Here is a 26,690-nt window from a genome sequence, read left to right as displayed (position 1 = left end):
CAAGAATTTTGAATGTGTTTTACGACAATGATAGGATACCTCGATACATTCCTTTAAATTAAATTTTAAAGTCCATTATGGTTTAAGTAGGAGTGTGTCTTCTAGTCTTTGCAACCGTTCACAGGAGAGCCTCGCGCGCTCAGGTGAAAAGATGGGGGTGGGGATATGACGTCAGCGGGGACCCAAAGCAAGATGCATCCTTGACTAAATAAAGTTAAAAGAAATGACAACCATGCTGTCAGTCTTCAGTTTCATCGCCTCGTACTTTATCGCTCACTCTTGATGTGTGAGCTGCTTCTGAGACTCGTTCTTCAGTTGAGCATCTGCAGCTCGTGAGCTTCTTGGCTCCGGTTGGTTGTTCCTGCGCTGTCGGTCACGCGCGCACACGTGCACAAACGCACATTCGCAGCTGATGAGCATCACGAGAGAGAAGCAGCGGCAGCGAAAACGGTCTGACAGGCGCGCGGGGGGGCGGCAGGCTTTGACTTTGGATGCTTAGTCACAATTTGCTTTGACCCAAGGGCAATGCATGGAGCAGGTGGAGGAAAAACATTGAGGCGACGGTAGAAGGAGGAGATACTGGAGGAAAGCAGGGGGTTACTGACATCCGGAGCAGACGATGCTTGTTTGCCGCAGGCCCCTCCATCGTGAAATTGGATACCGACTTGCGGCGGATGGGGTGACCGAGCTCGCTGCTCCGCCGGGGAGGTCCCTTCCTTCGGACGGCACCGGGGTGGGAGCTGCCTGTTCCCGGTTCTAAGGAGGAAGGAGTGGCAAGAGGGAAAATGCAGACGGAGGAGGAGACGGCAACCGCTGAAGAGCCCATTTTGGAGGAAGGGTCAGGACGAGAGCAGGTGGGGAAGGACATTCTTCATATCTTTATTTCTCGAACATTTCTCTATGAGCACGCTGTTGTTTGTGCTGCAACAGAAGATAATTTTAGTGTAAAGTTCCGCATTTTACCTCCAAAAGAAAACACCTTGTGTTTGTATGTCATTGCTGGTTGTTCTTGACAACCAGGCACATATCCATCATGTAATGTACAGTGTGTGGTATGTGGACTGGGGGACTCTCATTCACCGAATGTCTTTACTGTTTAGTGCAAAAAAGTCACGTTTCGCTTTAGAGTCCTTCATGGCTCGTAAAAGAGCAAGGACACAGTGCAGGACCTTGGCTTTAATATGAATGGGACTATGGAACATAGAAAGGGCAGGGGAATCTAAATGCCTGTCTAAAAAGAAAGCCACTCTCAATGTGACATGTCTGACAGCGTTGTTTGTGTTGTGTTCCTGAAGGATGGGTTAGTCTTTTTCAGTATAGTAGTGAGTATCCATCGAGCAGCTGACACCTCTGAAATACACTAGAGGGTGACATCACAGTTTAGCCACACACCCATCTGTCTGCCAAAATAATGTGACACGGTGTAGAGGCCAATAACACATCCAAACAATTCATATTCATTTTTTAAGACTTTCACAGGTAAAATGTGCCATCACTGTATTGTTCTTGTTGATATTTCTTAAACTACTTCACAGTATAGCACAAGTTTCCTTCCCTCTTGACTGTCACACCCCCTGCATTTCGCTCATGTAGATCTCACACTGTTAAAGGAATGGCATCTGCTTAAAGTTCTCGTTAACTGATCTGATATGAAGCCATGAATCTGTGCCCCCCTTTTTTGAAGCAGCTAGCAACTTTTTCCAATACTCGGAAAACAGCTTCATATGATCATAACAAAACATTAACACAGCAGCTGCCAGGAACAAATACCTGTGGATAAATAAGGATGTGGCCAGGCTTTATTCTCACCACCATTCCCAGGAGCAGCTACTTAACATGATGATGGCCAGCAGAGGATGAGCAGAGCTGTGTATGCATTTAGTGTAATGGTAAGCTATACTAGGCTGAGGAGGAAATGACTGAGTTTATGGTTTTAATCAGTGTACTTTCATTGTTTCACTATAAGATTTCAAAAATTAATGTTTTTTGGCACAAATGGTTGCTCCAAACCAGCATTTTTAAAGTATTATATGACTTTCTGACTGTCAAAGTGTCAAAAAATGATCTGTAAAAGCAGCAAATCTTCACATTTCATCCTCACAGATCAAACTGTTGATTAATTAATTTTTCGTTTGAGCCTGACTGAGTTTAAGCGTTACGAAACACAGTTTCCCTCTTTAACTTATTTCAAGGAATAGCTAATGAGCCGGTCAAAAAGCACCTAGATAAAATGAAGCATTTTGAAATGTTTAATGTTAATTACAGCCGGAAGCTAATTATATGCAGCATAACCATGTCTGTTAAGTCTGCGTTTCATCCCACCTCTCCTTATCTCTATCTGCAGGCATGCAAAGATGTTAAGTAACAAATCATCTGCTCTCTGCCTCCATTACGCTCTCCCTGTCATCTTCCCCTCTCTGTCTCCTTCCTGTAGACATGCCTGTTATAAAGTACAAAGCAGCCACATCCCTCTACCCCCCTTCACTCAAACATTACCTCACTTAGCTCCATTCACTCTCTGGTGAACATGGGTATGCACGCACACCCACTTCAACATGAGCACAGAGTAAGATGTGCCTCAATGTTTAAGAGACAACCACATTTTGGAAAATTTTCGTTTCAGTTTCTACTTGTTTTTTGTCTAGTTATCAGATTCCAATAGGGTACATGTCTTTTAGCAAATGATCCCCTATTGTCAATATGTGACAAGCTCCAAAGGGGAAGGAACGCAGATTCAACATGTCTTAAGCCATGAGTAAAGTGATCAAAATAAAGTGTCACAGAGGAGGAAGTCCCGCTGAATTAGAAGTTAAAATTGCCAGATTGCACAAAAACAAAGGGTAGACCGATTATCGGCTGGGCCGATATTTGGCATTTTGAAGCATATCGGCATCTGCCTTGTTTTTAATCTGACAGCCGATAAGAAACAAATTTAAAACTGCGTTGTTGCAGCTCTGATGCAGCTGCTCTGCTGTCTGCAGTCACTACTCAGTCTGCAGCACTGTCCCACCCACAGTACCATCTGATTGGTTACAAGCAGAGCCATGGCTTGGGAAACAGCCAATCAGCAGGGCAGTTATTATAGTTATTGCAGTTGCATTGAAATTTTGGAAAACTTTATTTACTGTAGAAAACTTAAGCTGTTTATTTTTTAATGTTTTCATTTAACTTTATAAAACATGCTGCTAAGCCTGGGAGCTTTTTAATAAACTCGTGCTTTAAGGTATTTGAATGAAGTTAAGTGTTGGAGTTTGTATTGTTCAAAATTGTGACACCAATATATGCACTTTGACTGCATATAAATATCAGCTCCAAATATCAGTTATAGGCCTCCTTGACTACAAATAATCGGTATCGGTATTGGCCTGGAAAAATCCAAATCAGTCTATCTCTAACAAAAGCATTTTTTGGGAGCAGTCACGTGTTTCTTGGATGCATAAAACAAATTTAGTGTTTCATAAAGATCAAGAATAAAATAAAGTCAGACTCTGTGTTTGATAGTACAGCACAACACACCAACAGTAACAACAAACTGGCATCCACAGAAGTGTGAACACTCAGTTTGGATCATCATAGCAGCATCAGCAAGAAACCATAGAAAGAGAGCTGTAAACAACAGAAGGTCATCTGATGTCTTGAAGTTGGCCTAAAATATGGGAAACAGGATGCTCAGAGTTTATGCTCCATGAGATTGAATAGGGTGCAGTCTCGGAAGAGAAAAAGCTTGAATAAGGCGCAGAAGGAGAAAAAGGTGTGTTACACAAACCACAGGTTTCCTGAGGAGAATATGCCAAAAAAGTTCATTTTATATTAAAAAGACAAGTCTAAAATTAAAGTTCACTGTTTCTCTGTGTGCACATTCCTTAAAGGATAAGTTTGGTTTATACAGCTTTTACGTTGTTTATAGAATAAAGTAGAACAAAATACTCACCCAGAAGGCTTTCCTGATCCAAGCAGTGCTTCGGGAGATATTTAGATCCAAAATTGTGCAGCGGACGTCCGTATAATGGGATCGCGCTGCTCCTAAAACTGCATTAATCGTCCAAAACTCGTGTTTTTCACCAATATTCCATCATGGTCCGCTCCGGGTTAGTCCTCTGCTGCAGTCTGTGTCACTCCAGACAGCGCTGTGTGGCTGTACTGACCTCTGAACTGACGAAGACTTAGTTTACGTTTGCCCCTCCGAGCGTCGTCATATAGCCTGCCGTCTTCCCCTGAAACAATGAGCCGCACTGCGCATGGAGGGGCAATTGTAAACTAAGTCTTCGTCAGTTCAGAGGTCAGGACAGCCACACAGCGCTGTCTGGAGTGACACAGACTGCAGCAGAGGACTAACCTGGAGCGGACCATGATGGAACATTGGTGAAAAACATGAATTTAGGAGCGGCGCTGATGGATCCCATTATACGGACGTCCTTACAAACAATGTAAAAGCTGTATGAACCAAACTTATCCTGTAACTGAGGATGTTTCACATGTGTTGATACAAACTAGTGTGGTAACACCTCGTGAATATCACTCTACTGAAAATATGTTCTGGGTTAATTACATTTGATTTCACTCATAAGACTTAAGTTAGCAGTTTTCTACTGTTTTTAAATGCATAAATATACGACAGTAAAACAAACAATAAAACCACAGTTTCATTAGTTTTAACATTTACAATTCAGCACAGCAATGCTAGCTTCAGAAATACTCCTAACGACTTGATATTCTTTTTTTTTGTCAGTCAAAGCCAATAAAATGACTGCTTCTATAATATATATTTTTATTCTATTATTAAAAGCTGATGTGTAGGCTAATGACTGCTGCTTATTGATATATCGTTTAAAAATAGGTGACCTACATCTTACCTGCTGATTGTTGTTATGGATAATTCATCTCCTCTACACACACCCAGTTAAAAGGATTTGCAATAGGAGAATAATGTTTCAATATGATGAGCATATGATGACACAATTATTTTTCATCACACCGAATATTGATGGAAATTGTTTGAGTTTGCAGTAAAATAAAGACCAAAACATCTCAAAGAGCGCCTTCCATTGCTGTTTTTATCAGTGTACTGCAGGCATCAACAGCACTTTTTCCTGTCCTCACTCTCTCACTTCCTCACTTCGTTTGCCACCCACTTGCTAGGATTGCTAATTATAGCTGCTCCAGTCACACCTAACCAGCTGAATCAGTCTGAGCAAAGACGGGAGGGAGGGAGAGCAACACAGGTTTGCTACTAAACACCTTAACACAAAGAGGAATAATAAAAAGTGTCATGTGCTCCACTGTAGAATTTTAATAACATGTGTTTTTGATGTAATGTAGTGAGCGCTCAGAGCTGTAAGATGACCCTGATATGCTGACGATAGAAGCCATCATCAGAGTCATCATCAAGAGTCATCAGCGTGCCTTTTTGGGAAGTCTGTACATAACATATCTCTCATGCCAATTAGTATAGATAAGAAAGAAATGCATCTCATTTATTTAGTCTTTTGCAGTGTAGTGCAAGACCTTGAATGTTAAAGATGACACTTGTTCAACAAAATGTTGCTTTAATTGGGTAGAGGTGTCAAAAAGCATAGCCTTACCAAGCCCTACCTCTTGAAGCACAATGTTGTGATCCTCAGTTGAGTGATGTAAGCGTCTAATAGGTCTGAGGTTTAAGTTTGACCTGTGCACACCAAAGAGCAGTGAGACAGTAACTAAATATGTGACAGAAATGCAGTTACTGCACCATTTTACGAGCCCAGATTACAGAACGATTGAATTTAGAGTCATTTACTGGCTCAGGCAAATCGTATTAATGAAAAAGCTCTGTCGAATGTAGTTTCAGTTTAGGCAAGAAACAGCCACAGTACAGTATGTACAAGATTTTCAGAACCGAATGCCCTGAAGTGTTTCTTTGCAAAGAAAAGTCTGTTAAAGGTGTCCAAAAACCACACAAACAGCTTGAGGTCTAGGTTTTTTTTGTCAGGGATCTGGGCTTGTCTTCAGACAGCTGTCTCCAGTGACTGTGGATGCTGAAAAGTATAAATACACTCTGTCTTAAAGTCCGTGGGCTCTCAAACATCACACCTTTATGACATTGTTGTACACTCCATTCTTAAACCATTGTTATTATTATAACGCTGAGCTCTCATTTTACAAGAACAGTCACCACCCTTCTGGGAGGGCTTTCTGTGAGATTTTGGAGAGTGTGTGTGGCAGTTTGTGCCCGAGCAGCTGAGAGAGCATTTGTGAGGTCAGGCACTGATGTTAAGCGAGAAGGCCTCGCTCCCACTAGGCACTCTGAATCCTCCCAAAGGTGTCAGTGGGGTTGAGGTCAGTGCTCTGTGTAGACCAATCCAATTCCTCTAACTGTGTCTGTATGGACCTAGTTTTGTGGAGCACAGTCATTCTGAAACAGCAGAGGGCAGTCCATAAAGATAGAAGCAGGCAGGACCATTTTCCAAAATGTATTTACTAGAGATAGACTGATATGGATTTTTCCGGGCCGATACCGACAATTTGTAGTCAAGGAGGTTGATAACCGATATTTGAAGCCGATATTAATTTGCTGTCAGAGTGCAAATATTGGTGTCAAAGTTTTGAAAAATACAAACTCCAACACTTAACTTCATTCAAATACCTTAAAGCATGAGTTTATTAAACAGCTCCCAGGCTCATCACCAGCATGTTTTATAAAGTTAAATGAAAACATAAAAAAATAAACAGCTAAAGTTTTCTACAGTAAAACCTGCTCTGTGCGCTTGTTTCGTCTACCACTTCATGTCTCATGTTTTGTAAGCCCCTTGGGATTTCACTTCACAATAATATCAAGTACAGTTGACTGGGCCTGATCCAGTAGGGCAGCAATTCATGAAACTGACTAGTAGCAAGGGTGGCATCCTATGATAGTGCAACATGAGAGGTCTCTGAGCTTTATATGACCTATTTATAACTCATTGTAGAATTAAATCCTCCTCTGTTGAGTTTTTGTGTTGTGAATATTGACATTGGTATATAATGAACAGAAGGACATAACCAAGGTTCCGTAATGTTATAAAAGAAGTGCTGTGTTATTAAAAATAAATTCATTGCTTTGTCATTTTGTATACTGCAAAAAGTTGTCTTGAACAAAGAAGTATGTGTTGTAAGGATCTGCTCTCCATTCATTTGCTTCCAATAAAATGCAGACCTTGGTAAGAGTCACATTGCTCATCCTGTGAAAAAACACCTGCTTTTCTGGATAGTCCTCACAACAAATTCAGAATACAGATAGAAATGGTAGATAAGCTACTGTACTTTGAGGTACCTCAGAGGGAAACAAAGTCTGAAATGCTTTCAGACAAGTCCATACTGTACAGTTTCTGTGCAGCTGTGTAGCTCTTTCTAGTACTGTCGGTTTTCACCATGTGGGTTTTGCAGCCCAACATAGTATGGGCTTATCCGATGGTAGCTTTAAAGGCTTTGAGGTACAGACTCTCTGCTTGCAAACTGACTTACCCTAAATGTGCCTCCAAACTCCAGGAGCATGATAGTGATGACCAAAATAATATCATGACCTCTAAAATGTGACACTGACACTGTCCAGCAATTTTTGTAAAATTGTGACATTTGTTTGATGCAAATCAAAGCCCTGAATTTACGTCATGGATTAAACATTTATGGAAAATTTGTCATGGCTCTTACCCCTCTGCATCAGCTTTCATTAAAAGAGTTTTCGAGAAGGGTGGTCCGAGCTTTCATCATGAAAAAAATGAAAGCTGACACTCTTTCAGTCTAGGCTATATCCTTTTCAGAGTGATTTCAAGGAGAGTGAGCTCTGGCTTTGATCTGTTCCAGGCTGACACAAGAGCCAAGACTCACCAGAGGCAGCTCGGATAGAAAAAGGATCATGACATAACCAAAAAGCTGCAGAGTTCAGCACCAGGAGGCATTCTGTCCACCTTAAACCTTTTTGGTTCTAAAGTGCATTTCCACTGCTGCCAAATGTAAAACTGAGGTAACTTATCCTCAGCTCTATAATTTACACAGTAAGACGTGTGTTTGAAATTTGTTGAAAGACCTTCATGTTAATCAGATCTCTGCTTGGTACTGGAGGACAACCTGAGTTTACAATGTAGAATTGAAACTGTGAAGGAAAAAGTTCTACCAATACTTTTGTAAAAAATTGCAAATTAGTGGGAGCTTGTTTTTTGTTCCTAGGGGCTTCTGCTTGAGTATGGAGAATCAGTTTCATACTGTACTAAACTGTAGGGATGGGTACCTTACACATTTGAAATGATATGGTACCAATACCTGGTACCTGGCATTCAGTATTGGAACTCAGCCAGTTTTCTGTACTTTTGTATTTGTTTATGTGGTAATAATATTATTTTTTTCAGTCATAAAATCTCAAAGTTTTTCAGTTTAACATATTTATTTCCCAGTATTTAAACTTGCAATGTGTGTTCATGTCCATCATGGAAAATCAGTTTCTATTCCACCTTCTCACAGTCACAAAGATGCGAGTAGGTACCTTAACATGGTACTGTGCATGGTACCTGGACTTTACATGAATCAGCGCTTGGTAGTGCAGACAGAGTTCAGTCGACACCTATAAAAGTACCTAATTCAGTACCCCTCTCTATGAAATCATTTGATTGACATATTTGATTTGGGTAATTTGTTCATGAAAATGGAATGGGACATTCTGTTGACTACTATTTAGTTTTTAAAATTGCCCCCTTTTTTAACACAATAGTGATGTAAACAGCCATTTAAAACTGTACTTAATATGAGGTTTGAGTGAAGTTCCAAAGAAGCGGTGTAAAACTTTTTTTTTTATCCATCTTTTAATCTGTCAAGTTATAAACCAAGCTAATTTAAACTTAATACAAAGAGTAAGAAAATTAGTGTTTTTGTGCTTTGTTGTAACAATACTTTCGGGCAATGAATTTTACCACTGGAAATCTTGTGTATTTCTCTTTAAACATTATCATATTTTTAAGAAACATGTTTCTGTGGGATGAGCAGCGGAGCCAAGTATGTGGGTTGTGCTCATGAAATATTTGCCAATGCCAAACAGCTTATTCTATCGTTGACTGTTGTTTGGCGTTGGTTGGTGAGTTAGATGACGGAAGTCTTTGAATCAATACTTATTGGCAATTGGAACTGTTATTAGAAGGACATGGGCAGAAAGTAAACATGTGTCGCCATAAGTGATTTTAGGAAGAAAAACTATTATTGGTGGCTTTGGTGGATTGATGCACATGGGAGGCAAAAGCTGCCCCTTGTGTTGTGATTCAACAAAAGAGCTTCTAGAGCTTGAAAATGTTCATGCTGGCTCCGATTAAAGGATGTAAGAGTTCAGAGTGCATTTCTGCTTGTTGTTTGGGACTGGGTAGCCTCAGAGCTGTGGTGCCCATGCTAACTCCTGCTCACCACCAAAAGGTCATAACTTGGCCGCTGAGCAATGGAAGAAGGTGGTATGAAGGGAACACAAAGACACATTCAAAGTAATGACTTTAGTCTCCAAATTCCCCAGATGTTAATCCATCATTGAGCATCTGTTGGATGTACTACAAAAACATGGAGGCTCCACCTTGTTGTTAGGACTCAAAGGCTGCAAATGTCTTGGTTGCCAGACACCTCAGCACACCTTGAGGTCTCACTGGGTCTTAGTCTTACTAGTTCAGGTGATCATAGTGTCATGGCTGAACAGCGTATGTTTTCCCAATGTTTCCAGTGTCTGATCTTATGATACAGAAAACTACATTTTAGCTTATTTTAAAACACTATCATCACGTGTTCGTCTGGTGGATAAGTCCACCGTTTAAAACACACCCAGCAATGTCTGCAGAATGATAGTAGAGAAACATAGCTGAGTGTATTGACATTGATATCAGATTGAATGACCTCATACCACTAGATCCCTGTTAGATGTCAGAGTATCTCCGGGCTCAGTTGGAAATAGACATGCTTATGCTGACTAATAGTGATTGGCACAAGTGCATACAGGAATAATTTGACTCCTGTCTTGGGGATATTTTCCTCTCACTGAGCTTACACCAGCTGCAAAAACTTGATGAAACTGTCAAGACCCATTCAGCCTTTCCTTTTTTTATTTGCTTGAATTTCTTGGGTATTTTTTTTTTTTATTGGGAAACATTCATCTGGAGGTGAGAGGAACAGGACAGGAGAGAATTGACAAAATGAAGTAGATGGAGGGGGAGGGCAGGGAGAGAAAGAGAGAGATGGATTTTGGCAGCGGAGTTCCCTGGAGAGTGGTGCAGTCTGTCACAAACACCGCTGCCATCTTTTCCAGCCCCTCCCCCTCCCTTGTTTCGTCTTTGAAACTGTTCATACTTGCTTTCATTAAAAGTTCATGACCGCTTGCATGTCTCTCACACTCCTCATACCCTCTCTCTTTAGTCTTTACCCAACACATTCAGCTCAATCAATGTGCTTAGAGACAGACTTCCAGAGAGGATGTAAAGAGGAGACATGAGGGGGGATGAAGAGGAGGGGAGAGTGAGTATATGCATAGGAGATGGAAGGGCTGATTCAGAAAGGGCTGGTGGTGAAAAAAGAAGGAGGATGTGGAGAAAAAGCAGACAGAAAGCAAACAACATGATATTAAATTCACACTCATGTCTTTTTAAAAGTGTTGCTCATTTCTTTTTCCCTAAATGTGCCGTCGGATGTTTTCGGGGAGTTCTGCAGTGAGATGATGGATGGTGGAGTGTAGGTGCCCTCCGCTCTGCCTTTCACTGCTTGCCCTTGACGTACAGTCGTAAAAAACGAGAGCACGACTGTGTGTTCGAGTGAGTGTGTGTTGCAGCAAGCCAAATATGCTAGTGGATAGCAAATTGTAGCTGCTGAGGGAGTGAGAGATAAGGGTGGGGGTGTGTGCTGACAGGACAGGGGGACTTGGCCGAGAGACGGAGAGGACGTTGGTGTCATTCCATTTTTTTTGTTATCTGCTTTGTTGCTTTTTTTGCATTGTCACATGCAGCACGAGGCAGGGATAACAACATGGAGAGGCCCCATGTTACAGTAAAAACACACGACACAGCTCAGGTGTGTGTTAACCGTGCTTTCCTCTCTTTTTTATGTTCCCCTAACGTAAAAACATACCTGAAACACTTGGCTTTATTCTTTCTGGCACAAACCCCTTCCCTCATTCACCCTCTCAGAGTAGAGTCAGCTAGCTAGAGAATAGTCTAGAAGCTTCGTTCTCATCTAAATTATTCACATTCCCTCCGTTGGCTGCATTACAAGGCTGAGAACGTGCATGGCAGAGATAGAGAGATGTGGAGAGAGAAGAGAAACACATTAGACCGTCTATGTCTGTGTATCTGATGTATATGTGTGTGTTTGAGTGCACTGTAATATGATGTCTCCACAGTGCAAGTAAGGCCGTGTCAAAGTGAGCACTTAGAGAGGAAAAGACAGTGTGTGTGTGTGTGTGTGTGTGTGTGTGTGTGTGTGTGTGTGTGTGTGTGTGTGTGTGTGTGTGTGTGTAGCCTAATATGCAGCACTTACCCTACGATGGGTAAGGGTTGGTGTAATGGTCCTCTTTGGTCAAGACCTCGACTTACACAGTCACTCTGAAATACAATACTGTTTACCAAACAGGATGATCATGACTTGAGGTAATCAAGTACATGAACTTGTTTTCAATGTTGACCGTTTTCACCAAAGCCGCTGTTTTTCACCAGTCACACTTTTGTAAATAGCCATAGATGGTCTGTCAAAGAGCGCAGTAGTTAGCCCTGTTACCTCACGGCAAGAAGGTCCCCAGTCAAATACCACCTGTAGTTGTAAGTGTGCACTGAAAAGGTTGTCTGTCTCTCTGTGACATGTTACTGACAGGTAACCATAGACTGTAAATAAAGTGGATGTCATCTCGTTCGGCTCGAAGTGAGGTCGCCACAAAACTGCTCCCCCTGGTGGCTGCCTGCAGTATGGGTCAAAAAATCTGTCTTTCCAGTCATTCAAGATGGGCTGTGGTCAAATTTTAAAAAATTAATACAACTGGTAGAAATGTTTCTCACGTCTGATTGTTGTGGTGGTTTGAAGATATCGTTTGGCTGCCTTGTACTCAGGCCTTCCTATTTCTGAGAATTTTCATTTCCATTAGTTATAACAGATTAAAACTAGGCTTATCGTCATGTTTATCAATGATTGACAGCTGCCGTTCTTGTGTATTTTTCCGAGGATTGTAAAATATGTCGGGAGGGGGGGGCCAAGAAGAGTCCATCATAGCCTCTACTATACTAACTACTGAATACCAGTTTTATGTGAGACCACCTTAATCCACTTTGCCATATCCTAGATGAAAAATGAGAAAAAAACATGAATGATTACTTTGAAAGAAAAGTTTCTCCAGTGCTGACCAGTGAGGGTGATGTTTTGTTGTTTTTTTGACCAATCACTAGGGATGGGTACCTTTCACATTTGAAACAATACAGTACCTATGACTCGTACCTGGCAATCGGTACCGGTACTCAACGGAACCAATTGTGTGTACTTTTTTTTGTTGATATGGTAAAAAAATATATTTTTTGGGAGGGGGGAATGAAGAACAAAAAATCAAATTTATTCTTTAATATATAACCTTGTAGTTCTGAGTTCATGTCCAGCATGGAAAACTGCCCACTCTTCTACTCACTCACAGTCACAAGGATGCAGTTAGGTGCCTTCACATGGTACCTTTTGATTTTACGTGAATTGGTACCCGGTACTTGTGACGGAATTCGGTCGGTACCAATAAAAATACCTAATTCGGGACCCATCCCTACCAATCATATTCACTACTTGTGTTAGCAGAGGGAGTGCAGTGAGAGCTAGCAAAATAAAAGCAACTAGCATTTCACATAGAATCAAGTAGAATCAAATTTCTTTTTTCAAATTTTTTTCTTCAGTTTTAATAATATAACCAACTAAAGTAAACAGATGGGGTAAAATTGTTTCAAGCAGTCAGCCATGCTAAGGTTAGCATATGTTATCAAACTAGGTTTGGTCCAGTTCTTTACTCTAGGTACAAGCTCTGGTGCTACACAGGTTGTGTAATACTTGGGAAAATATTTGATTTTCATTTTTCATCTGATCTAATTTAGATATAAATCACAGCTCTGTTAATTATGCTGTCTTATTTTTGCATTTGAGTCTACTTATGGGTTCTACTACAGGATACGCTAGCTCTTACAACGGATACATTTTTCTCAAAATTTGACTGAAGGAGATATTTACCATTGCATTAGCATTTCAGATTTACAACACTTACATGCAACTTGGGTAAAGGGTTGAGATCAAAGTTATAACATTTTCATTTGGCTTGTTAGCATGCTAGCATTTATACTAACATTTGCACTGACATTTATGGGAGATGGGAAAAAGATGGTGTGTGAATAGCTTTAGGGGTGTGTGTCTGATATCAAACAGATCTACTCTGTGGGGTTTGGGATTTTGCCTAAATTCATGGCAAACCATCTGATGGAAACAATTATTGCACAAAAAGGTCAAAACACAAAAGGAAAGTCATGGTCTCACTAAAGCCATTTGGGCAATGAATGTAGGTAGAAAAAATCAATGCCAATCCATCTAATGGTTGTAGAGACAGTGGTGTCCTGACCTAAAGGTGTATTGACCCACCGAGTCAAACCACAATGTGTAAGGTAAAAATGGTGAATTTGTCCAGGCATTTAAATCAGCAGGCAAATAACTGATCCTACAATACAGTTGTTTGGCATATGTGCTCAAACAATGATAGGTGCATCTTGAGGCCTAATGGCTAATATTTTCATTAATTGCATTCCTTCTTCTTTTTCCTTGTGTCCTCAACAGCAAAGGCCAGTCCAGCAGTCTCTGGCCTCCTCCCTGTGTAGGGAGTCCCACTGGAAGTGCCTCCTCCTGACCCTCCTCATGTACGGCTGCTTCGCCACGCTAGCCTGGTGCGCTGTCTGTCGTGTGCCCGTTCTCGGCTCCTCCTCCATACCTATCGGTGGTGACGACAAGGCCACATCGCCGGCTGCAGCGTACTATCATGACATCCCGCACTTGGAGAGTCCATGCTCCAGTGGCTATGTGTACATCCCCCTGGCCTTCCTGGCTATGCTGTATGTAGTCTACCTGGTGGAGTGTTGGCACTGCTTCTCTAAGACAGCAATGCTGGCACATGCTGAGTTCCAGGTATGTGCAAAATCTTGTTTTAATACCACTTTAAGTTTTGACCGAGGTATTATGAGGTAGAAAAATCACCTAAACCTTTCTGCCTGTGGAGTCTGATGCTGCAGTGGGAGTCAAGCACTTAGTCTGTGACCTTGAGCTACAAAGCTAAATCTGTTTACTCACTGAATCCTGCTCTTCCAGCTGGTGTCAGCAAAATGAAATGCTTTAAATAATGCTGTAGTAAACGTGTGCATGACAGTTACTGCTCTGGAGAACTACAGGACAATCACAAGCCTCAACAGTCCATAAATGATGCCATGTAGTCTGAAATTTTAGGAGCAGAGAACTCTATTTCACTCCCATTTTCCTACTTGAATGTAGGGAAGATGAATACTTACCCACTCACATGGAGATGAGCTGACCTGGGGGCATCAGTCTGTCTTTTGTCTATTCTGGTCTGTTCTGTCTATTATCAGGCGTTCCAGAAGCACATTGCCCACTGATCATTTTAACCATCTGCTGCTGCCAAAAACAGAATATGTTTTACGTTCGTAAAAAGCCTCAGGAGACATATTCAGTGATTAAAATGGCTTTAAATAGAGAATTTTAAAAAAAGAAAACAAATATTGTCATAAACAAAACATGGCCGAGCCTGAGTTGCAGCAGATTGCACAGCTTTACTAATTCATACGTAAAAAAAAATAACTTATTTATTTGTTTCTGCTTGTTCCACTGGTTGTTTTGAAGGGAGTCACGTTTAAATGTGACTTTAATTTACTGATTTGAACATTTCTTGATACCTTGACACAGGAGGTGTTTGAGCGTGTGCAAAGACTTCAACAAGCAACTCCCTGTATTTGGTGGAAGGCCATTAGCTATCACTATGTAAGGAGGACCAGACAGGTGACGAGATACCGCAACGGAGATGCGTACACAACTACACAGGTGAGGGGAGCTGTTCCAAAACACAAAAACTTCCATAATGATTACATCTTTCTGTATACACACCTGATCAACATTTAAAGACCAGTTGAAGAATGCACAGTGTACATTTTGCACCGTTGGATCTTGGGCAGGTTTGAAGTAGAGCTCCAAAATGCAAAAGGGAGGAATGAAAGTGATATAAAAAATCAGTAAGAACAATTAACCCAAAATTTGCTTTTTCATCATCAGATCAAAACATACAGACCACAGCATTTAAAAGCTAAAATCTGGACAGAAATGCAGGTTCAATGTCATTTTTCTGTCAGGTATTCACTCTGTAATGACCTGGAGACAAAAGCTAAAAAGTTGTCAATCTCTGAATGTGGTCGGATTGTTGAGTTGCATAAGCAAGGCCTCTCACAATGACTCGACACTGCTACACAGTAAGACAATCATTTAGTATTTTTTCAAAGATCCTGAGGGGTATGGAAAAAAAGCTAAGTGGTAGACCCCAAAAAATTCACTGGTGCTGAGCAGGAGGATCCAATCGGCTGTTTGTCAAGACGCAGGATGATCCTCAACCCAAACCAAGGCCATTACTGGTGCTTAAAGTGATACTCCGGGATGGAACAAGTTGGGTCCTATCACAAGGTTTAGGGCAGAAATTACCCCTACAGCAGTGTTTTTGTGCAGCAGAAGCCCAGAGCGCTCGCACCAAACACCCCCTCCCTGCTCCTCTGCCGGTTTCCTCTGCACTCAGACGGGGCCATATTTTACTTGACCTAAAACACAAATAAATGAACTCCCACCGAAAAAGTGTGATATCGGTCTGCATTCACGCTTCATTCAAAGTGAATGGCAGGTCTTCTTCACTCTTTACGTTGTTATTGCATATTTCGTCCTGGCAGACTGCCTGCGTTTGTTTATATCTAGCACGCCGCGCGTGGACTGTTACACTAAGCGGCGAGCGCCTCGTAGCCAGCTGTGGCTCTGCAGCGGAGGTAGCGCCGTTTTACGACACGATGAGAACTAGAGCCTTATTTAGCGTTGTTTTTGTGTGAAAGCGCGCTGAAAATTCTCTAAATAAAGCGTGCATGCCCTGCATGCAGTGCAGACCGATATCAGATTTTTTCTGTGGGAGTCTGTTTATTTGTGTTTTAGGTCAAGTTAGATATGGCCCCGTCTGAGTGCAGAGGAAACTGGCAGAGGAGCAGGGAGGGGGTGTTTGGTGCGAGCGCTCTGGGCTTCTGCTGCACAAAATCACTGCTGTAGGGGTAATTTCTGCCCTAAACCTTGTGATAGGACCCAACTTGTTCCATCCCGGAGTGTCACTTTAAGAACAAAAAACGTCTTCTAGGGCTTCAAATTTGTCCGTTTAGACTTTGCAAGGGAACATCAAACATGGGACATTAAAAGGTGGTAGAAGGTTTGATTCTCTGATGGCATGACAAGGAGACCCCACTGGAGATGTTTTCCACACGGCACAGTGGAGGGGGCACCATCATGAACTGGGGGGCTTTTTCCTTTTATGTAACAATGGAGCTTCAGGTTGTGTAGGGGCATCGACGGCTGGCTATGTGAGGATGATGCAGGCGGCCTCATTTTGTCTTTTTGCGTTTTGAAACTCTAGTCAGAACCTTCTCGAGTCTTGATTAAGAACTGCTCTTAAAATTTGAATCAGGTTGATGTTGTTTTTAGCGGTATAAGAAGAAATTGAGTATTTTCCTTCATCATATGTCCCCTGCCCTGTCCTTCCTCAGGTCTACCATGAGAGGGTCAACACTCACGCCTCCAGCTCTGAGTTTGACTACGCCCGCTATGGAGTCAAAGATGTGTCAAAGGAGCTGCTGGACCTGCAGCTGCACCCTGCTGTTCGCCTGCGTTTCACCAAGTGTTTCAGGTCAGACACCAAACTCTAAAGACCTGACAGGAAAGGTGATACAAAATTTAGAGGTGAAGAAATGTTGTAAACATTGTTTTTTCTGCTCTTTAGCTTTTCAAGTGCACGTGCTGAAGCTGCCTACCTCACCCAAGTAAGACGTGTTTAAAAACCTGATTTGTAATTTGATGTTAAACCCACCAGATCAACCTCTTTATTTACTGATTCAATTTGAAAACAGATGAATGTTAAATCAGAAGTGCAAAGACACATTTTTCAATTCATCTTTTGCTCACACTCACCACCCATGCTGACAGCTGCTACAAAGCATCCTGGCAAGACAAAATATGTGAAGTTACACTGATAAAAAAGCAGACTCACCACTCAAATTTCTCATTTATTTTAACAAATTGTCCTTGGTTTTGGAAAGAGATTTCTGAAAGTTCCTAATCAAGCTGGAATTACTGACTTTGAGCGGTTGACTTCCAGAAACAGCTCTTGCCGTCCAGTCCCAGTTATGTAGATCATCAGATTACTCTGTCATCTGTTTCTGTGCAGATTTCTCTGAAGTTCTCTGTTTTTTCTTTACCCAAAGCGAGCACGCTTCTTTGGAGAGAACGAGGGGCTGGATGACTACATGGAGGCCAGGGAGGGAATGCATCTGAAGAACGTGGATTTCCGAGAGCACATCCTGGCCTTCCCAGACCCTGCTCATCAGCCGTGGTTTTCTCGCCACAGGGTCTTCTGGCTGGCTTCAGCGTTCCTCCTGTCATGGCCACTGCGGGTCGTGTCAGAGTATCGCACAGCATATGTCCACTACCATGTGGAAAAGCTGTTCGGGGAGGATGAGGACGGTGGCGGAGGAGGGGGATTGGGTGGTGGAGGAGGGCCAGGTGGAAGAGGGGATGGCCTTCCAGGGGTGACTGAGAATGGGATCCACCCAGGAGGGATCGGGATTGGAATCGGTCTGAACGGGACAAGTTACAGAGCCATCTCTCGGGTTAACACGGTGGACATGACAGAGTTGGAGTGGCACATTCGCTGTAACCAACAGATGGTCCCCAGCTACTCTGAGGCTCTCCTTATGGACTTAGACACAAGTGGTGGGACAAACAATACCGCCTCTACGCCCATATCTGGGCCCCCCTGCACCACCCCAAACCAGGGGAACAACCCACCTCCTCTTGCTCTGCCTGTGGTGTTCAACTCTGCTTACCTGCTCCAGAGCTGCCCCCGGTGCAGGAGGACCACGTCAAGTTCCAGTCTTCCCTCCAGGCTGCGGGCCCCCATGGGAACCACAGCCCTCCTCAATGCTACAGTGGCAGGAATCAGGAATGCAGGAGGTGCAGGTATAGGAGGCAGGTTGGTGCTCAGTCGAAGCGGATTCTCTCTCGGGAGACTCGGAGGCGGTCGCCACAACAGCTTGTTTCACTCACGAAGCATGGGAGGAGGCCTGGGAGGAAGCAGAGAAGATGGAGGGGGAGGAGGTGGAGGAGGAGGAGGAGGAGTAGGTGGAGGCGGAGGTGGAGGATTCCTCGGGCTAGGTTCGAGGCAGGACAATGAGGAGACAAGAGGAGTGCTCGAGGGCGAAGCAGATGAGGACGAGGAAGAGGAGCAGGAGGAGGAGGTGAGGATGAGGGAAGACAGGGGGAGAGAGAGGGAAGCAGACGCAGAGCAAGACAGCGGAGGGGGAGGCGAGGAGAGGGAGGGCAACGGGGGAGGGAGAGAACGTCCTCCGTCCTACCAGGATGCTTTTTTCTTCCCTGTCCTCATTATTCACGGAGAGGAGAGCTGCCACGCCAGAGACGACATGTGACGGTCAGAAAAATGACACGCGGGGAGAGCAAGAGAGTCCGGGGGAGAGAAAGAAAGAAAGAAAGAAAGAAAGAAAGAAAGAAAGAAAGAAAGAAAGAAAGCACTGAGCAGAAGACACGAGGGGGAATGAGATGAAAGACGAAAACGAGGTTGAGAGAAATGAGTGTGATGTCTGCAAAATAATCACAGAAAAAGTCCCATCAAAGCAAAGAGGTAAAAAAAAGCAGAGTGAAAGAAATATAAAGGAAAAGGGGAAAACACCAACACTGTAAGGAAGGAGGAGCCAGCGAAGTGTTGGATATGAACAGACGCAGTGTATGCTGTAAAAAGCAGCGCACTCACTGAATCAGGAAAGCTGATCGGAAGATAAAATGGAGCCTGGAGTCAAAGCAAGGGCAAGGAAACTGTAGACAGGGACGAAGTGAGGGAGAGCGATTGGGTACTCTGCAAGGATGAAAACTTAGGAATGTCTATTTCCAGATATATCTATGCAAGAGCAGGAGTGGGAGGAGTACCACGTCTAAAAATAGCAGGTTGGAGAGCAGCGGAGAGACTCCAAACCAGCTGAGTGATGGTGGGTATGTTTTTTAGAAAAGACAGAAGTGGAGGAGTTGCAAAAGGCCTGAAGCTTCAGTTGTGCTACATTGATGATACAAAGAGGGAAATGAAAACACGTCTCAATTAAAGAAGGAAGCAGGAAAAAGATGAAGTCCCTAAACACGAGATGACAATGCACTGCAGAGAAGTCAATAAGGAGAAACAGTAACAGGGTTTTTGGACGATCTGGAAGGATTAAACTGCAGCGTAGAAACAATAGATAGAAAATTAGAATTCATAATTCATGCACTGAGAAAAACACAAATAATTTAAAAGATCAGCTCAGGAGGAGGAGCGAACACACAGAGAGCAGCATGAGGCAGAGGAATCTAACCAGGAAATCTTAAATAATCCCTAAAGTGACTTTGTGAAACAGATTCTTGCCGTTAATGAAATCTTTTTCGAGTCTTGAAAGGTTTACAATCCAACTTCTAGCAGCGTCTAGCTGGAAATGTAACAGTAGATCAAAGAGGAGAACCATTGATTTCCTCCCTGTCTCCTCATCCTGTCTTACTCCTCACCTTCCCATTAGCTTCCCCACCACTCTCTGTCCATTACTGGTATGCAGCTGACAGAAAAAAAGCTCCATAAACAGATTGAGTGATTGCTTCCTCTACCTCCCATCTTCACCCTGCTCCTCTCCTCTACTCCCTTTGATGTTTCACCTCCTTCTTCTGTCTTTATTTTGTCAGCCTTTTTTTACACTGGGTACGTTAGAGGAGCAGAGATGTAATCCTGAGCAACAGATCTCTCTTTTTCGGGTGCATCTGTTTTTTTTAGTGCAATAAGCACACGTTGTTAGTGATGCTGCTCTAAAATAGTTCCACAGCATCCATTGTTAACTTCCCCTCCTCTTTGCCTCTGCCATCTTCACTGCTCCTCCCTCTCCTCATTTTTTAAGTGGTTGGCTGTGCGATACACCTCTCCTGGAAATGCTTGGATCAGATTTCATCCCGGCTAACTCCACATATCACCTCTCCTCAAGGCAGAGATTTTTCGTCTAGGATCAGATTCTATAAACCAGACACTCCCCATCTGAGCTAGTGTCTGCACATTTTCAGGTGTAAAGTGAGATTTGAACAAATATTGTATCGAGGGAGGAAGAAATTGAAATAATTGGCCTTTAAAGATAGCGGTGTGTGATATTCCTTCACATTAAGGGAAATTATTACACCAGTTCTCCACTTAGTATGATCTGCTCTAACTTTAACATTTGTACCCCCAAAAAAGAAGAATTTACAGTAAACCTTCTTACAGTATACATATATTAATCTACTATATGTGTTAAGGCATGAAGACCTCCTCTGTATCTCACTTGTGTCTGTAATATTGGCCTGCATGAGAAGATAAACTCAATCTGCCATTCTCAGCCAGCAAAATAAAAGAAACATCAGACATTTGCTGCGTATTTTAAAGTGCAGACAACATTTCCTGATAACAATTTACACTTGATTAAAAACGCCCTGTTTTGTGGGACTTTTGGCCAGAATCTGCCATGCTGCTTCCTCCTCCTCTTGAAAAAAGCTACAAGTTAAACAATACTCTCCAAAACAACTCCTCACTGTGTAAAAACAATCGCCGACATAGAGATGCATGTCACTAAATAACAGCTAGTGTGCAGGAGCTACTAATAGCTTTGCAGCGAATATGTCTGCCGTTGCAAAAACGCAGTGCCAAAACAACACGGTGATCTAAACATAAACAGATATTTCACACTTATGTAGACGAGCAGGGACTGAGATCCACAGGGATTAATTTGTCCTACTTCCTGAGTGTGTTTCTGCAGGAAATCAGTCCAAGGAGAGCCAACTGGCACAGAAAACACAACCATTAGTGCTTTGATGCAAAAAACAAAGCACACTAAACCTGCTACAGTTGGAGTAGATAACATTTCTTAACCCTTCTCTATATAGCGTCCTGTAACGCTCACTTCAGCCACTATGTGATGGTGGAAGCCTCCCCTTCCCTCTATCAGCTTACTCGGACACGACACTGAAAAGCACATGAAAAAAGAAGAGGCATCTCTTACTAAAGGGTGTTTTCCTGAAAACAGAAAAATTCAGAAGCTTGTTAGATTTCATAAATAGAGATAATGGACATGTAAGAGGACATATGCACACAAATACAGACACTTGAACAAGAGCTTGGATTCAGCAGAGACAGCAGGGAACCTTTTTTCAATGAAACTTTCTGGAAGATAAAGTAGAGCACGAGCGGTGACCTGGTTTGATGTGAGGAAGAACTGCACACACACGACACACACACCCACACACACACACTCACACAGATTCCAGCTCAAGAATTTCTGTAGCTCTGGGGGACATCCAGCTGAACTGGGCACACAGAAGCTAATGGACAAAGTAACTCATGGAGGAAAAAACTGAAAACAAACAGCGGGGACGGACGAGTGTTTCTACATGACTGGAGAGGTGGACTTGATTTGGAAGGAGATGAGTGAAAATGTGAGATTAAAAGACAATTATTTTTACAGCTATTTATCATTATCTCAGTCTCTTGTGGACTTGTGGATAAAAATGTCTTCATTAAATGTCCCAAAAGAAGCACTAAAAAAGCACTGACCACACTTCTGTATTGGTTTGAATTAATTTCAAAATGTGGCTTTCAGTCGCGTAAGAGCACTCAGTTTATTTGTTCAGTTGTACTAAAATGGCTTTAAAGCTTCTGTTTGTGTGCATTAGCCACCGTGGAGAGAGTCGGCAGCTTAAACTGGAAGTTACAAGGTGTGAGCTCCAGTTTAACACCTGACAGCTTTTACATTTGCCACCAAAACAGGAAAATTTAATTCAGTCTGTAATTTGCTACTTTTATATCCTTTGCATACTTGAGTGGACATTGTTTCAGATTATTTAAGTGATGTCTAAAATCCAATTGCCTTTGTACGCTTAAGCTGTTTGTTATTTCTTTTTTTATTTTTGTAAAACAGACATTGCTCTGGGTTTGAAAACCTCTGGTTCAGACTTTAGAAATGTGCCTGAACTTATTTATATCTGTTTGCAAGTTTTGCTATTTTTTCATGTCTGTTTTTATTTATTTCTAACAGATAAGTGTATTTCACTCATATGTGTTTGTGGCTGGATATTTATATGGTGTATTGTTAACTCAGAGTGTGTCAGAAGTGAGTCACTTCAGGTGTGCCAAGAGAACTTTGTGCCCATGATGTCTTACACACACATTCATGCTCGCTTGCATGTTGAGCCACAGCAGTAAAGTAAAGCAGTCATTGTAACAGCTTATTTTAGACTATAGCCACATTATTCCCATACCCATAACAGCCCCGCACATGCAGAGTCTTAACACAAACGTGCACACTCACACACTGCAAGCATGGAGCCGTCCTGCTATGTTGCCTTTGTGTCCTACGTTGCCAACTCTTAACGCTCAGGATTTCAGATTTCAGTTAATACTGCACTCCTGTGTCAACACAAGCTCCCTTTCATAGGGTCCCATTAACATGCCAAAGCAAAAAAATAGAAAAAGATGAAGATAGGATCACAGGTGGATTGCCGTGCTTACACACATGCACATAGATATTAGCAGGGGGTATGTGGCTGCACAACAGATGCACTGAAATTAACCTGAGGTGACAAAAGGGTGTGTTTACTCTGAAGCAAAAATAGTAGGTAAATGCACAATTTTGTGGGTGACAAATTTATTTATTTATTTAGTGCATTGGCATTGCAAGGTGGATCTTGTGTTAATCCAGTCAGAATGTGACAAAAATTGGAAGTTAAAATTGGGAACAATGTTTTTTTGTCCACTAGGTGGCAGCAAAGCCTTATACAGAGATGTATTGTACCATAGTTTGTAAACCAACAGTGTATCTGACAGGGTAGAAAATAGCTGTGCTGCTCTCTTCTGGATAAAACTCAGATTTAGATTACAACTGCACCCACTTGAACCAGTGATTTCACGCCTGCCGTGACAATATTTTGAGAAAACTAAGCAGATGTGCGACAACGAACCTGCTTAGAGCAGAGCAGCACCATGTGATTGTGCATTATCTCCTCACAGCTGTTATTATTTTCCTTTCAACACGACTGAATGTGATGCGGAGCAGCGTTGCTCATCATCCTGCATTGTTGACTTGTATACATTGCTTTGCAGCTTTCTGAACTCATAACCACAAGCAACGGGAGCTTCACTCATAGGGATGACTGCACTGAGCCTGCATTCCCACTGCTGGAGTCATTGTCTGCCTATGAAACGTTCAATGACACAGACTATGAATAAAATATCAGGAAGGTGGTTTGATTTTGATCAACTTATTTTGAAAAAACCCTCAACTTCATGTGTTCTTCTCGTGCCCAAAGGTAGCCAATGACCAGTTTCTTTGTTTTGCGTGAGCACAGAAATCTTGCTCTTCTTTCCACATTTTTATCGACATCATCACTTGACTATCTTATAAAATGCTCTAGTGATTATGACCGATGTATTGTTGTCAATACTGTTGCTGTTTCTCTTGTGGTCATGGGAGGAGTTGAGTCGTCATAACGAGTTTGTCCAACACTGTAAAAAAACATGTCGACATTTGGTTTGACACGAAACACCAGGAAGTCCAGCTGCATTTAAAAATGTCATTTGTCCCACAAACACAAGTTTCTTATAAATGTTGATGCTCAAAAGCACTCTTAGTAATAGAAATAGCAATACTTTTAGACATAGATTTTGTCCCATATTAACACTACAGTTAAAATAAAGACAAACTGAGTTCCAGGACTAATACTTAGCTAGCAAAAAAATGTACTATAATCAGATGTAGTTACACATGGGTAAATATGAATTTGTTAGCATGAATTTTTCTCACTAGGTGCAAAAAGCAGCTGCAATTCAATACTAGCTTTAATCAGATATTACTGTTTTTCTACCTGTACCAATTCTTATATTTCTGTGCAGCAGTAATTTGTTTTAGCACTGAACAACAGGCAGCTCTGACACGTTGTTGCATGATCTTAATGCAACATGTTACCTTTTTTTTACACACACCACACAAAAGAAAATAACTTCCAAATGATGATGGTAAGTAATCTGGAGACAGGGGTGAACCCTGTCTTCATTATGCACTGTGCTACTTGATTGTTTGGCGGGTATCAACATGAGAAAACAAAGCTATAATCCAAACACATCAATGCAACAGGAGACCTCACACTCTCACCTTAAACCTCAGAAGACAAAGTCATGTTCAGATTCTTCTTTTCTGCTGCTGGATTACCTGTGATCTGTCAAGCAAATTGAGTTGTTACCGCAATGTAGTTGTTATGTACATGCAGCCTCTATGGAGCTCAAACAATAATGTCACGTACAATGCATTATTGTCTTACACAGTGATGTGTAAAGCCGGGAATGGGCTTTCTGTTCAAGCACCGTCAAGCAAAATGTCCTCAGTATTTAAGCTAATTAATATGTAACTGATAACCAGACTGTCAATATCACACCAGATTCTAGCTGTTGTCACTGGCCTGTTAAAGATAATGTAATTATTTCATTTGAATGGAGGGTGACGGGGAAGGTAATGGAGCTGGTGGCAATAACACTGTTAACTGATGCCATCCTGGCAATGATGATGATGACAATTAATTATTGTGGAAGATACGAATAAAGTCAATCTGCTTGGTAAACCAGGGTTGGTCTGTGGGATATTTTTTTTCACGTTGACACATTAATAATTCTTACAACAGATGCTTTTTCCTCTGCAGCAATTGTGTAATTGTGGTTAACCATTTAATTTGTGATATCTATTGTTCACTGAAGCAGTAAATTATGTTTGTACACATTTTGGGAAACAAGATGGATAATAGGCTTAAAAAATGAAAATCGACTTCAGAATATGATGTAAACATTCATTAGTGGTTTCCTTTTGACAGAATAATCAGTTTCACTTGATTGGAGTTATTAATTTTTTAAAATGCTTTTTGGATTGTATTAAAGGAACATTCCTCTTGTTGTACACACAAAAGTAGTTGTGAAAAACTTATAGGTAGCGTCTGCATGATTTTTTTTTTTTTAAATAAAACGTCAGATTTACAGGAATAATCCAGTTCAATCCTCTCCTATGGGCCTCTATACATGATTGTGTGCCTTAAACCGCTCCTATGACTGTATGTTATGGTTGTTTCTGGACGTTTCTGGGCGGAGAGTAGGCACGTGGCTACCTCTGCCAATCACAGCGCGCGAAAGTTGAAAGTAGTGAGTACGTAAAAAGAAAAACACAACCAAAGTAAAACGAATAGCCAGGCAGATAAAGCTTTTACTAAACGAGAGTGAATCTTGGCTCGACTGTTACTGCTTCCAGGCGCTTTGAGAGCAGCTGGGGACGAAGAGCGACGGAAGTTAGCTTTCTGCTAATCAGGTATGTGACAAATACCCATAATTAGCTCGTGCTAACATGCTAAGTCAGGTGCACCACCTGTCTCTTATATTGTGGTATGGAATAAGGAGAAAAGTTCACCTACATTGTTTTCTCTTGAGTTAGACAGTTTTTCATATTGAATTATCAACATACAGCTCCTCTGTTTTTCTTCTTGGCTTTTACACAATGAGTTTCATGACAAAATAATTGTAATCCTTTAAAGGTGTGGAGGGAAAGCTGTAATTTAGAGTCTTATTAGTTAGCTAACTTGTTGATAGATGGTTTTTAGCCTGCGACCCTGAACAGGAAATTTTTGTTTGGGGTTTGTTTCATTCGTTTTCCTGTTCAGGGTCGCAGGTAGGGATGGGTACCTTAAACATTTGAAATGATACAGTACCGATTCCCGGTACCTGGCAATCAGTATCGGTACCCGACGGTACCAATTTTCTGTACTTTTGTGTGTTGATGTGGTAAAAAATATTTAGTGGTAGGATTTTTTAGTAGGATTTCTTATTCAGTCAACATACATTTTACAACATTTGTCACAAAATAGACATTTTAACCAAACCAAAATTCTTATAATAATTAGTGACTGAAAAGGCATAGGCAGAAGCAAAATGCTTATCTGAGCCTAGCCCATATATTTAAACAAAGATAAGCTACCAAAAAATAAATAAATAAATAAATAACCAAAGATAAAGAATCAACATTAACGACATCATTACATGATCAACACTTATAGTTTTCAAAGATAAATTTGGAGACCATTTTTCTGATATCAGTATGTTAAATAATAAAATGTAAATTCTTTTCCATTTAACATATTTATTCTTCAGTATATAACCTTTTATTGTTGTGTTCATGTCCAGCACAGAAAATCACCTGCTCTTCCACTCCCTCACAGTCATAAGGATGCATTCAGGTACCTAAACATGGTACCTTTTGATTTTACATGAATCGGTACTAGGTACTTTTGAC

At 41.6% G+C, this 26,690-nt stretch overlaps 1 protein-coding gene across 1 annotated transcript; it reads left to right on the top strand.

Moving 5' to 3' along the window:
• Positions 1–24: 24 nt before the first annotated feature.
• LOC141811071 (transmembrane protein 151B) lies at positions 25–18,849 on the top strand. Its single transcript, XM_074698956.1, has 6 exons — positions 25–854; positions 13,807–14,151; positions 14,941–15,075; positions 16,815–16,954; positions 17,048–17,087; positions 17,529–18,849. The coding sequence occupies exons 1-6, from the start codon at positions 786–788 to the stop codon at positions 18,747–18,749; spliced, it is 1,950 nt and encodes a 649-aa protein (XP_074555057.1). The 5' UTR covers positions 25–785; the 3' UTR covers positions 18,750–18,849.
• Positions 18,850–26,690: the final 7,841 nt, after the last annotated feature.

The sequence above is a fragment of the Halichoeres trimaculatus genome, unplaced genomic scaffold, assembly GCF_033239565.1.
Source record: "Halichoeres trimaculatus isolate MK-OKI-2021-1 unplaced genomic scaffold, fHalTri1.1 fHalTri1_scaffold_22, whole genome shotgun sequence".
Taxonomy (NCBI): Eukaryota; Metazoa; Chordata; class Actinopteri; order Labriformes; family Labridae; genus Halichoeres; species Halichoeres trimaculatus.
Note: the sequence above shows the minus strand (reverse complement) of the source record. Positions and strands in the feature narration are given on the sequence as shown.

Coding starts and splice junctions, on each gene's coding strand:
- LOC141811071 (XM_074698956.1), top strand. CDS start 786: ATGCAGACGGAGGAGGAGACGGCAACCGCTGAAGAGCCCATTTTGGAG. Junction 855..13,806: donor AAGGGTCAGGACGAGAGCAG/GTGGGGAAGGAC, acceptor TGTCCTCAACAG/CAAAGGCCAGTCCAGCAGTC. Junction 14,152..14,940: donor TGGCACATGCTGAGTTCCAG/GTATGTGCAAAA, acceptor ACCTTGACACAG/GAGGTGTTTGAGCGTGTGCA.